Genomic DNA, 13,886 nt, shown 5'->3' with positions numbered 1-13,886 from the left:
TCAGGATGGGGACCAGTGAAGTACTTGCGGCCTGTACCCAGAATCAGTGAGTAACTTCCTCATAATGTTTGAATCTTGGGTAGTTATAGATAAGCAGAGCAACAACTAGAATATCTGAAAACCTCAGACTGTGGCTTTTAAGCACCTGTTCTGCTGATGGTAGCCATCCCTAGGAAGCACTGCCTAGGTGGCATTTTTGGAGTACATAAAGTCTTGGAGGGTGGGGAGAAAAAGCAAGCAAACCACGATCCTTGTCCTCAAGGGATTTACAAAGGAAACTAAAGGCTCTGAAGACTGATTTCAGTTATATATAGGATGGTGTTTACCTTATTTGAAAAAGTTTACATATTTTTCTATTTTTATTTTAAAAGTACTTAACACTTTCCTGGCACATTGCACTATAGTCTATTGTTTAAAGTGTCTTCCTCTATGAATAGAGTAAAACCTCATTAATTCAGATACTGCTAATACAGAATTCTTGAGAATTTGATCTAGACTAAGCTGAAATTTAGCTTTGAATTTTCTGCAAGGAATGGATTTGCTAAGTGAAATGGAATATTTGTGACCCATGTAAAAAGAATACATTGTTTTCATGGCTTTGGCATACAGTGGTCTTTAGGCAAAAAGATTCAGCTGTAAAATAAAGATTATTAAGATCATGAAGTAGATATCCCCTTAGACAGACTTTATTGGCAGGTAATAGTATTGAAAGTAATAAAACAATGTTGCTTTCAATAAATTCTGACTTCCATAATTCAGGCTAGATCTTCCTCTCCTCCTTTCCAAACTAATTATTCTAATCTAATGAGGTTTACTATTGTGTAACATGTGGATGGAAGCATTTAGTAATAGAAGATGATCAATTCCTATTATCTTAAAAATTTATAAATATAAATTCTAATTTTGGGATGCATATCTGTAATGTTGATCACCTAGATGACAGTAGTATGTTTACTTTACAAGAAAAAAATGATATATTATTCCATTTTCTTTTTCATGATCTCACATGGCAGGTAACATTTGTTTTCATTTAAAACTCAACATTTTTGCAAAGCAAGCAAGTCAGATTCCTAGGGCAATAGCAAAGATTTGAGGTGAGGGAAAAAGACAAAATCAGACCATGCCCTCCTAGGGGTATATTGAAAAATTGGAATAGTAACTGAGTCACCATGCATCCATTTATTCCTTTATTCATTCAATAAACACTTAGCCAAGGGCCATGCTTATTGCATCAAGGGATGTAGAGATAAATAAAATTCCCTTTTTGTCTTCACTTTGCTGGTAGCCCATAAGTTGAGACAGAGATGGAGACAAGTGATTTTCTCATGTGATAAGCAATGTGTTATCCCAAAAAACAAAGTACTTTGGGAATGCACAGAATACACTCTTAAATCTAACAGGAAGAGTTGGGGGAATATTCAGTAACAGTTATCACGCTTGAACTGATTCTTTAAAGAATGAATGGAATTTCTACAAGTAGAGAAAGGGAAGGGCAGCATTTCAGGCAGTACAAGCAAAAGCATGGAGACATCAAAGCACATGTATTGCCCAAGTAAAACAACGTAGACTTAGAGTTAGTTGTATAGAGCTGAGGGAATGTGGGAGTAGTGTATGGTCTATACATAAAGGTATATTACCAAGAAAAGATACCCTTTAAGTGGTCGAAAACAATAATTGGAGTTTAGAGAAAGAAAGATTTGAGAGTCTTTTGCATAAAGAGTTGAAATGTGAAGAAATGGAAGTGAATAAGATTATTCAAGGGCACAGGAGAGAACTTTTAGGAACACACGATAGAATCAACTTCTTCCTGAGACAGGAGAAAAGGATGAGTGGGGAAAAACTAAGATGAGTTTAAAGATGGATATAAAGAAATTTGAGAGAGTTTATGCCTGAAAGCTTCCATTTTCTTGCCACTATACTGTGAACAAGCATGGGATGTAGAATAGGAGGACACAAGTTCGAAACTCAATTCAGCCACCCACCAACAATGCAATATGGGTAGGTCACATAACCCCTCTAAATTTCCATTTTACCATCTGTGAAATGGAGATAATAATAACATGCAATTCATAGGTCAGAGAACTTCATAACACATGTGGAGGCATTTTATAAACTATAATGCACTTGGCCAGAACACATGCTGGGTGACCTCACTGAGCTCTTGTTTATAAAACAGGGACAAGCTGGGCATAGGGGCATGTGCCTATCATCCCAGCTACTCAGGAGGCTAAAGTAGGGGGATTGCTTGAGGCCAAGAGTTCAGGATTGTAGTGTGTGATGATTATTGTACCTGTAAGCAGCCACTGCAGTCCACTCTGTGCAACACAGTGAGACCCTATCTCTAAAAAATCAAATAAAATAAGGACAACAGCACATAGCTTACACGGGTTACTGAGAGCATTAAAGATATGGTATCCACCATGTGTGCTCTATAGATAGGAACCACTGGGTTACTGTCTTCTGTGAGTAAGAGCTTGTCTCTGGGGAAAGAGGAAAAAATTCTGCAATGGGGAAGCAAGACAAGAAAGAGACATGGAAAAATATTTTTGAGTGGAATTAAAAGCCCATCCTGAAAACATGAGTTTGCAGGTACAGCCACACCTGTGTACTCTGGAGCAATCAAAAGGAATGAGTTGATGGTCTGGGGTTGGGGTAGATCAAAGCAGGTATACTAGTGGCTGAGAGCAAGTGCCATTGAGGGGACAATTGGAAACGTTGGCCAGTGCAGATCTCAGAAGTTTAGAGGCCCTGTTCTCCGGCCTCAGCATTAGTTTGACAGAATGGTGCCCTTTCTATTCAGAGTCCGCAGCCTGTGATCCTGTGACTTGTTGTTGTCAAGTAAGTGAGTGGCTTGTGCAAAGGACTGAGCAGCCAGATGCCTCCAAGGTTATATGCTGTCACCATCAGCTAACCTCCAGCCCTGACGTTGCTGCTCAGATTTAGGACAGTGGCCAGCCAGACCCCTGCCTGACCCTCCTACCCTCTCACCTCCCACCCTTGTCTCACATCCCAACTGCAGCCTATTCCCAGCCTCCCCTTTCACTTGAACTTTCATTCTTCCCTAGCACATAAGGTAGTAAAAAAGCTGTCCACCTCCTCTGAAATAGAAAGGTAAAGTTTCAGCTAACTATTAATAAAAAGGAGCCAGACTGCATGCTACCTGCCCCTCACACCTTTAGCACCAAGTCTAAACCTCATTCCAGAATTTGCTGGTTGCAACAGGCAAGATTGCACTTCCTCCCACACTTGGAAGTGAGTTATCTCACCATCCACTAGGAAAATGTTCAGTGTCCTCTTAAAATGTTTAGTGAGCCTTGGGGACCCCAAGAGAGAGCTGCCAAGATCTATCTTGATAGTTACTAAACTTACCTCCGAGACAGATTTGAATTGTTAGAGCTTTCATCCTCAATTTGCCAAATGGCAGTAATAAAGGAAATATAGGCTATATCTTGCACGTTATTGACTCCTATTTTAATTAATATAAGACACATTCCTCATTTGGGAGCATGGTTGATTCCCTCAGTCAATGGCTATTCATTAAATATATCAAATGCAAGGTGCTAGCTCCTAGTCAAGATCTTTGGAGATAATGAATATAAACATCTCCCATGAATAACATTTGAAACATCTGGAAAAACCTATCCAATTGGACAAAATTCCAGGCACCTGTGAAAAGACAGCTCCAAAGACTCATTAGGGATTGAGAGACTGAGAGCATTTTCTTCTCTCTTCTCAGCCTTGGCTCCCAAAGCCCACTCTTCTGTGACTTCCAACATGAATCACGTGAAATTCACTTCCAAGCACCTTGCTTCCTGTACATTTCTTTCAGTCCACTGTGGTAACCTGCTAATGTAGAGATTGCCCCATGGCACATTACTACCCTCAACCCCACAGGTGGGACTTCCCTACACAGCATGAACCACACTGAAGTGCAGCCCTGCCTTTCCCAGGGTAGGAAGCACCAAGTAATGTGTCTCCTAATATGGTTTCAGACAGGGTACTCTCTCCCATTCTACAAATGCACATCAGTCCTTTCTCCAAGGTGCTTTAATCTCCTAGTGTCATGCCAGACACCCACCCCCGCCAGTGCCCTCTACAACTCCCATTTTATTTCTGCCTGGTTTGTACCCGGTTGCCTGCTCAAGAAAGCAACTCACCACTCATTAAAAACAAATGCAAAGACAAGCATCTATTCATTTTATTTCTTTGACCCTAATTACACCCTCCTTATATTTCCTCCTGTAATCAACATGTCTCCCATTTCTGGGTTCTTTGTGTATGTTCTTTTTCACTCTTGTTTCTATCCTTTACATATCTCACAGATTTTAGTAATCCTTGGAACATGGTCTTTTAGTTTATTTCCCACTTAGAACACAAGACTCACATCCATTCAGTGGCAAAGCCAACATTAGGGAAAGGTGTGCAGTGGCATGTCATTAACATGTTTTTCTCTCTTTTTTTTTTTTTTTTTTTTTTTGCCATGTAGTGAAACAGTGGTCAATTTGGACCAGTTCTGTGAGTCCTTGATGGCAAGAATATAACCCAGACTAGCATCTCCGATTTGGAGATCTCGATATAGTTCAAAGCAGAATCTAAAACTTGACTCTTCTGACTCTGACTCCTTTACGTCTCTAGGCCTCCATTTACAGGAACTGAAAGAAAATACTTTTCCTCTATTTTGTAAGTTGAGAGTAATTCAAAATCATTTCTTAGGGTCATTGAACTGAGAAATGTTCCTTGGAATTTCATGAAGAATATCTTGAGGCAGGGTTTATGTACCAGCAAAAGGATACACATATTCAAGGGTAATACCTTTTTACATATTGATAGCATACTCTCTCTCGGAGTAGAGGGCTGCTTTGGTGCCAAACTGCAGTGCCGTGTGATTTTAAAGCTAGAGTTAATCCTTGCAGGCTACTGTGGGTCCACAAACCGGCACTTGGTGCCCTAGAGCTTTGCATTTGGTAGGCATGTTCTCCTGGGCACGGGTCCTGAAATGGACTATTGTTTACCTGTACTCAGTGTCTTTGCCCTCATTTGGCAAAGGGAGGGAGGTACATCGTATTCACAAGCACTGCAGATTGCAGAGATACAGTTCCCAAACATAAGTCAAGACTCCAGCCCAGCACGGGGCGTGGCTCAGGGTATTTTCTGGGGCACACATTGCTAGCTCCTCTGCACTCAGTTTCTCCGGAGAATGAGACAAATTGAGAAGAAGGTGCTATGGTGTTAGAATCAAGGGTGTGGTTGTCACGAAGGTTAGAGGGTAAAGAGGGCCGGTACCCATCTCATAAGTGTCCATATCTGGCAGGCCCACTCTCCTGCTCTCTCTCCTGCTTGCCTGGGGGCATGTTTCCTACCGTCAGCCTGAACATTCTTTTCTGTAAATCCAGGATTACCAAAGTTGGTAGGAAAGGATAGTTAGAGACTTTTCTGCAGCCTTCCTAAGCTTTTGTGAGAATTAAGCCTTACAAATCTTATAAGAATTGATGAACATGATGATATTTTTTAAAATTCAGCATAAATCTTCAGATTCGTAGCCTAACAATCTCAACTGAAAAGCCCTTATCCTGCAGGGGAAAGAAAAAGTACTGTTTGCCAGCCTTATCTACTGTCAGACCAAGCCTCGATTTTCCAACAGTTTGTACCTTCTGCACACACTGGGGCTGTCCTTCTCACATGTATAAAAATAAACTGTGAAGTTGTTGGGTTTTTTTCTTTTGTAGGGAAAGGGCTGTATATGATTATTCTTGTATGAAAATAATTAGCAAAGAAAAAGTGGCACCCTGCAGTTAATTTAGCTATTCTCTTAAATATTTTCCTGGTACCTGAATTACATGAACATAATATTCTAATAAGCTGATCAGCAAGTATTTTTCTCCTTCTCATTGAGGTTCGGAGTAATCTAAAGGGTCAAGGTTTTCAATCTTTTTCTCTTGCATTAAAATGATCTGTCATTTCCAACATGACAACACTCAAAAGTCAATTTTTGGGGCCTTGTTAAAGTGCCCCATAGAATAATTCAGCGGTGATGGAGATGGAGCTCTTCTCAAAGTGTAACTACTCCCCTTGCTGGCATAGTGTGGCAATGACATTCATCTCTGAAAATTTAATCTTGATTCTGGACAAGGCTTTTTGGTTTTGGTTTTTGTAATTCTTTATGTTTTTGAACTTCACAATAAATTGAGGCTTAATCTAAGGAAACTGGATGCATTAATGTTGTCATCATACTTGATAAACTAAGTTGATAAATTTATAAAATACAAGAATTCTAAAAATGTTTCACATGCCTAGAAAGTAGGGAAATATTCCAAACAGTGTTCAGTAATACAATTTTAAACAAAATAATAGAATCTCTTAATTTTAAAATTGATGTATAATTTACAATAAAATGCACAGATCTTAAGTATTCTCTCAATCCAGTAAGTTTTGAGAATTATATACACCTGTATACCAGCCACCCAAAATAAGGTATTGAATCTCACACCCTAAATAGTTTTCTCTTTGCCCTTTCCAGTCAATTCCAATTCAAAACCTCATCACCTACCTCCCTACCCTTCTTCTACCTTCTCTCTACTTCCCAGGAAACCACTTCTTACATATTTCACCATAGTTTAGTTTGGCCTATTCTTGGACTTAATATAAATGGAATCACACAGCATGTACTTTGTAAAGGCCCCTTTCACATGCCGTAATATTTTTGAGATTGTTGCATATATCAATCATTCATTCCTTTTTTATTGATGTGTGATATTCTACTGTATGACTACATTACAAATTACTTATCCATTATCTTGTTTTTGACATTTGGATTGTTTCTAGTTTGAGGCTATTATGAATAGGACTGCTATGGACATTTTTGCACAGATCTGTTTGTGAATATGATGTTCTTTGACTTATGATGGGGTTATGTCCCAAGAAGCCCATCATAAGTCAGAAATATCGTTATGTTGAAAATGCATTTAATACCCCAATAATTTGTGATTAACCGTAAATTTTCCAGTGTCTCCTTGGTTTACTCTCTTTTTTCTGAGAAATATAAAGTAGAAATAGAAATTTGAGTGTTTTGAAAATTGTCAGGCTTGAAGTACTAGAAAAACTCAGTGTGAGGTTTGAATGTCCCATGTATGATAATGACTTTAGATAATGATCTTTATATCACAAGTGATTTTATAGCATTATTCACTGTCTTTCAGCAAGGACTTCAGTTTCAGGGAGGCAGAACATATGATTTCTGTTCTTTATCCTCACCTTTGCAGCGAGATGATGATGGCAAATTATGAAACTCTCCTAATAATATTATGTATTGCATACAGTGATTCAATACTGTAAATCAGTATTTAAATAAAGTCTTTAATATCATATGTGCATACTATATCTGTCATCATAGATGTATACATACACACAACTATAGAAAGAGAGATTGATGTAAGTATAGATATATAAAACATCCTCATCACCTTTATTAAGATAATGTTCTAACACAACCTAGAGCTTAGGAAAACTCTAACACTATTTCCTTTGATTAGTGTTTATTGACCCATATTGTGCTAGGCACTGGATATACAGTGGTGAGCAAACGTCCAGGTACCTGACCTCCGAGAGCTTACTGTCTGAGGGGAGAGTTAATCAAGTAAACAAAGGTACAGTTTTTGATTTTGTGAGATTTTCTGCAGGGAAGCAACAGAGTGCTATAAAGACAGGAACAGGGGCCTGCCTGTGCAGGTGGCATCTAATCACAGACTTGGGTCAAGGGGGATCCAGCCATGTAACCAGTGGAGAAGAGCACTCTGTGCAGGAAAAGCAGCAAAGATGAAATCCTTAGGCAGGTAAAAGCCACGTGTTCTAGGCCAAGGTAACAGGAGAGGAGAGAAACGGGTAGAGTGAGGTAGGAAAGAGGCGGTGGTGAGCATGCTGGTCATGCTCAGGGGTGATAGCAAGGCAGACTGCTCTGCCTTTCAGCAGCTTATAAGCCAAGCCACATTCCTTACAAAAGAAGCATGAGGTGTATATAGCCATAATAAGCCAAAATTAATGCTTTTGTTTAGAGTGCCCAAAAAGTAACTTACATTTATAAGTGGTGACTGATAGCCCATGGCTGGGATGAGCAGGGTCAGAATTCTCAAGACAGGAGGTCTGTAGAATAGTGAGACAGAAAGGGGGATGCTCACCAAGTGGGTTTGAATTTAGGATCCACATCAGGTACATGTGCATGCATATACTGAAGAAGTTTGTAGAAGGCCACGTGTCACATGATTAGGCTGAAGCAAAGTCTTGAAATAATATCCAGGACTTAGATTGAGACCTTGCGAGGGACCCAAATCTCACATACACCGTCAATCTGAGGCAGGTAATATGGACTGCAGAGAAACAAGAAGCAGAGAATTCTACTAAAAACGGTTTTAAAGAATTCATAGAAATGATGCAGAGTGATAAAGGAAAAGAAGGCCTGAAACCATGTGTGGAATCCTCTACCCTTTGGTCAGCCTAGTTTATTGGAGTATAGGAGCCCCTACATAACCCTCTCTGTGACTTTTGAATTTTTCAAGCCATTATTTCCTGCTATTAGGAAGTATGTACACATATGCTAGCACGTATCCCTCCACACAGAGTCGCCAGGAGAGGCAGGGGTCTGTGTGACTGGACACTCCCAACAAGGCTGGGGGCAGGCAGATGGCTGAGCTGGGTGCAGAGTTCAAAGTCAGTGTCCCCTCCTTGATTCCACGCCCTACACTGGCCAGGCAGCGTTTGCTTTCCTCTTCTCAGGTCCCTTCCCCTCACACTCTCCGAAGGATGCGCAGTGCCTGCACACACACACACACACACACACACACACAACTGCCTCTCTGGTGATCATTTAAACTTCGGAAAATAAAAAGAATGTTTCTTTACACTGAAAAATTGGAGAAATGTGCCAGGATGTCTAATCATGGGGCATGAAATTCCAGGCCGTTGAGCTTGCAGCACAGCCAGAATGCACCAGCTACAAGAATATCTTAGCAGAAAACTCTAGGAATTTTAATACTTTTTTTTTTTGAGCTTTGGGATCACATTAGATATCTGCAAATGACCATAAATAAACCCTAGTTTTAGGAAGAGGCTCATATGGAAACAAGTATTCATGAAGTAAATCATTAACTTCATAGGTGGAGTCAAAAGACTAAAAATGTAGAAATGAATGAGTAAGGAATGCAGGGCAGAGTCCTCGGTGACCCCCACTAAGGATTGATAAAGAAATAAGCAAAAAAGAGACAATAGAAAAGAGAGAGACCCTAAAAGAATGACAAAAACTGGGAAAGCAAAAAAAGAAGAGTATCACAGAAATAAAGGTCAAGAAAATGTCTAGAATATGTTGTGAGTAGTGTTTACTACAATTGAGAAATCTACCAGATGTAAACCAGAAAAATTCCCCCTTTTCTGGGGGAATGGGTACACAGAAAATATTTTCCAATCAATCACTGTTCAATTTAAATGTTTTTTTTCAGGAGGTGGACTTTATTTCTTACATAAATCCTCCAGTTTTTGATTCACTGCTTTCAAAATCTAGAAGTAAATCTGTAGTTAAGCTTGGCTGTTTTCTAATGGAGCACTTTGAGGGGCTCTTACAATATAAAATATATGTTTGTTGAGTTAGTTGCAAAAACATTCGTTTTAACGGATCTGTAATTCTTTAAAAGGTTTTCCATTCATTGTATTAGATATTTTTTCATACCTCCTGAGGCTAAATTCAGCTAGTTGATATCAACATGGAATTGTAACACAGGAGCATAGAACTAATTTACTCATTTGACTTTTAAATTAGTTTTGTGTGTGTGTGTGTTAACTAAAATTGAAATGTTTCGATTATGAGTAATGCCAAGATGAACTGGTACACTCCATTGACTTTAATGAAGTGCACATGTTCTTGTAGGCTTGTGAATGAGGGCCTGGTTGCAGAGTTCTTGAATCTTGTTATTTAATATTTGTTGCACTCACATATTTTATTTATGATAATACCACAATCATAGCTTTTTAATTTCATTAATACAATTGAACTTAAATTTTATTTATCAACTTTTCCAAAGGGTTGATGTTACCAAAGGTGTGCCCAACCTACTTTTACATAAAAGAAAGAGTTGGCAATCAATTTATTAAATTCAAATTAGTTTACATTTTCTACATTAATATTATTTGAAAGGCACTGTGTCAAGACATTAATTTTCAAGAAATAAATGATCATCTAGGAAATTCTAGGTAATTAGAACTTTAAAATGAAATTTTTGATTTTCTGTGACATAACAAAATGTGTATAATAAGTTAAATACAAAACAACACCTGCTGCTAATATATGCAAAAGAGAGAAGCAACTAGGAAAATTCTCAATAATGTTATTAATTGCACAGTACCTTGAGTAAGGCTCTTTGCTAATTTTTTTAAGTCAAGGAGTCCTTTCTTGAATTAAATCTTTAGAAGTTGTTAGAAGAGTAAAATATGCTCAGATACTCATAAGTGTATTTGAATTTCATGTCATGGATCAGGGCCTCGGGCTCAAGCTTTGGCTTTCTTGTTTGTTTAATTATTTTTCCTAATTTTTTCATGCCAAATGATCAATCAAATTATAAAAGAATATTTAAATTAACAACTGTTCACTCAATAGTAGAAAGGTAAATGACATAATAATTCATGAATCTGCCAATGTTGTGTGTAAAGGGCTCTGAAATGGACAATATATTCAGCACGTGTAACATGCTCTGAAAATTAGCTATTGCTATTACATGCACAGACTTGGCAAATATTATGCACCACACAAGTTCATGGAATGAGAAACTATGGATACCACTTCACTTGTTGCTATTGGATACACTGCATGTGTCATGAAAGTCATTACTAGTTGAATCATATGATCCTTTATTTCATAAATGACAGAGTTTGAGTGGCCCTACCCAAGCTCATACAGTAATGAAAGAATTAGATCTGGAAGGCAGGACTCCACTGTACCAGTTTGACAGAGGTATATGACAGAGGTGACACTGTACACTATAGGGGTAGCCTAACATTTTGCACACTGTTAGGCCACAGTATGTAAAATTAGATCCTATGTACAGTGTATTAAATTAGATATAATTTAATATCCAGTTTCATAGTTTACATTTGTTGACAGATGGCCACTAGCTATAATTTTTAGCCGCATGTCCAAAACTATTGAGAATTAAATTGACTTATAATTACTGTACCTTTTGTTTTATTTTGGACTCTGAACTTGGAAATATATCACCTGGAGTAGAGTTCTAAGTTCACTACATCCTGTCTGTGTGATTTGGGAAAACTTGTTCTACCTTGCTGAACTGCAAGCATTTGTCTTTTGTTTGTTTGTTTATAGTTTCCATTTCCATGCCAAAGTGCTCTGTAAACTGTAAAGAACTACAGTTAACCCTGGGAACAACATGGGTTTAAACTGTATGGATCCAATTATATGTGAATTTTCCTCTGCCTCGTCCACCCCTGAGATAGCAAGACCAACTCCTTCTCTTCCTCTCCTCCTCTACCTATTCAATGTGAAGACAAGGATGAAGATCTTTATGAGATCCACTTCCACTTAATGAATAGTGAACATATTTTCTCTTTCTTATGATTTTCTTAAAAATATTTTCTTTTCTCTAGCTTACTTTATTGCAAAAATACAGTATATAACATAGATAACATTAAAATATATGTTAATCGACTATGTTATCAGTAAGGCTTTTAGTCTACGATAGGCTATCAGTAGTTAAATTTTGGGGGAGTCAAAAGTTATACTCAGATTTTTGATGGCACAGGGGGGTTGGCTCCCCCCTAAACCCTGTATTGTTCAAGGGTCAACAGTACATAAATTATAATTAACAAATAGGAATGTACTTATGTATTTGTCAGTTTATGGACTTGGGGGCATACTACTGGCATCAGAGTCTGGGCAGATGCACGCCTCCCCTTTCCCCAGTATCATGTAGAAAGGCTTGCATGGACCAAAGCACAACCAGATACATGTGGGCCTGTGCACCAAAAGAGGAGGAGCTTGCTTCCATGTTGCAAAGGGCAAAGGCAAAGGTGGTCTTGACAGTAGAAGGCAAGCAATCTAAACTTCGGATCCAGTGTGCAGGGAATTGTCAGGAATCACCAGTGGCCAGCACCGGCTGGCCTTGTGGGAACTCTCCTGAAGAGGAGAAACTGGGAAGCAGAAGCCGTGAGTCTAGCTCATTGCCTGGCACTCTAGAGAGAAGCCCAGCTCACTCACTGGTATATTCCAGTCTCCTTGAGACTGAGAGTTTGGAACCTTTTTAAGTAAAATAAATAGATACAATAGACAGCTGAGCAATTCAAGTTCAAAGGCTCCCTGAACTTATTTCTATGCTCTTCTCTTAAAAGATCTCCCCTTTTCAATTTCCACCCGTTCTGGGTAGCCACTCTAGTTTCCTGGTGGGATTTCCTCATTCTAGCAGCCTTCATTCTGCTAACCCTGACTTGGCCCCTCAACAAGTGATTTACTGCATGGTGCTGCTCTTGTCTGTTTTTTTCCCCAGCCTGAGAATGGCTCAAAGTTTTCTTCATGGGGCCCTGGCTCTTCTATTCTGCCTGGGCGGCATCCCTTACCTTCCGCTCACGGCCCTGCACTCAGGGCATTGGTGTGCCTGATTCTATGAACTGTTTGAAGCATGTCTGTTTACACCAATGAGCACTCTCTGCTCTGTTAAAATAATTCCTGCATTCACCAAGAGAAAATGAAAGCCACTTCAGTGGTGTTTTATTATAGGAATTTAAATAAATTAATGCATATGATTATAGGCTTGCTATTTTGTCATTCTTTTTTGACTTTATTACTACATTGTCCAGGCCAGACTTCCATGTCACTAATTACCCAAAAAGACCCAGAGATAAATCTTCCTGTGGCTTCAAGTCCTCCTTATTGTTAATCTCCATGCCAGGGCTTCTCAAGCTTGGCTGCATATCAGAAATCACCAGGAGCCTTTACAATATCTGAATACCTGGTCCCACCCCAAGAGCCCTGGCCTCAGCAGACCTGTCACTCCTCAGCCACTGCCTACCAGAGGCTGGTCTGCTGAGTGTATTCACTGCCCTCTCTTTCCTTTCCCCACCCATCTGCCCTTGAGACAGCTCATGGCCATAATTCCTGCAAGTGACTATAGCTTCTGCAGCTGGTGTCCTGAGCCCCTTAGAAACAGTCCCGATCAGGAAATTCCCAATCAGATATCAAGATGGGGCTTCCCATCATCCCTTGAGACATTTCTGCTGATGCCAAAATACACAGTAATGATAGGTACTAATTCTTGAGTACGATGAGAGATGGGAACTCTCTCTCGTTCAATCCTCAGATCAACTCTATATCAATGACATTATTATCTTCATGTTGTATATGAGAAACCCAAGGTTCAGAGCAGTTTCGTTCCTCATCCACAGCCCCACAGGAAGTAGAGGAGGAGTTAGGATACAAGTTCGAGGCTGTAGGGCAGCAGACCTCACACTCCTCCCATTGCACTTGCCCTGTCTCTGTCCTGGTGGAACATCAGATCACTTGAGTTGACTGTAAGACAACAACTGTCTTGATTTCACCCTGACAATTACTTCAAGTCATGTAACATTCATGTGTGGCCAATGACTTACAGTAGACAAGAACACAGGGAGAGGAGGCTGTTTTTTTCATATGTCACTAAAATTGTAATAGTCTAAAAGAAGGAAGTCAAAGTGAGAAAAAAACATAGACCATGAGAGTGACCTCCCTTAAGTCCCCAGGGCTAAAAGTTAAGAATATGAGATCTCCCTTTCAGCTGTCAAGTATCATTTTGTGATCTTAAATAAATTTACTTCATATGAAAAAAATATGTATCTTCAGACATGTTATAAAGGAGAATGAT

General features: G+C 39.2%; 1 protein-coding gene and 1 long non-coding RNA gene across 4 annotated transcripts in view; one reads left to right on the top strand and one right to left on the bottom strand.

The window, feature by feature from the left end:
• The window catches only part of LOC104003113 (uncharacterized), a 157,305-nt gene that overhangs the window by 10,401 nt on the left and 133,018 nt on the right, over positions 1 to 13,886 (bottom strand). The gene's annotated exons all lie outside the window — the stretch shown is intronic.
• The window catches only part of CHST9 (carbohydrate sulfotransferase 9), a 278,764-nt gene that overhangs the window by 161,198 nt on the left and 103,680 nt on the right, over positions 1 to 13,886 (top strand). For all 3 annotated transcript variants that reach the window (XM_001158505.7, XM_016933482.4, XM_054672061.2), the window contains one exon: positions 5 to 46. In XM_001158505.7, the coding sequence (XP_001158505.1) occupies positions 5 to 46 (42 nt within the window). The remainder of the gene's footprint in view (positions 1 to 4; positions 47 to 13,886) is intronic.

Source organism: Pan troglodytes, chromosome 17 (genome assembly GCF_028858775.2).
Source record: "Pan troglodytes isolate AG18354 chromosome 17, NHGRI_mPanTro3-v2.0_pri, whole genome shotgun sequence".
Classification (NCBI taxonomy): Eukaryota; Metazoa; Chordata; class Mammalia; order Primates; family Hominidae; genus Pan; species Pan troglodytes.
Note: the sequence above shows the minus strand (reverse complement) of the source record. Positions and strands in the feature narration are given on the sequence as shown.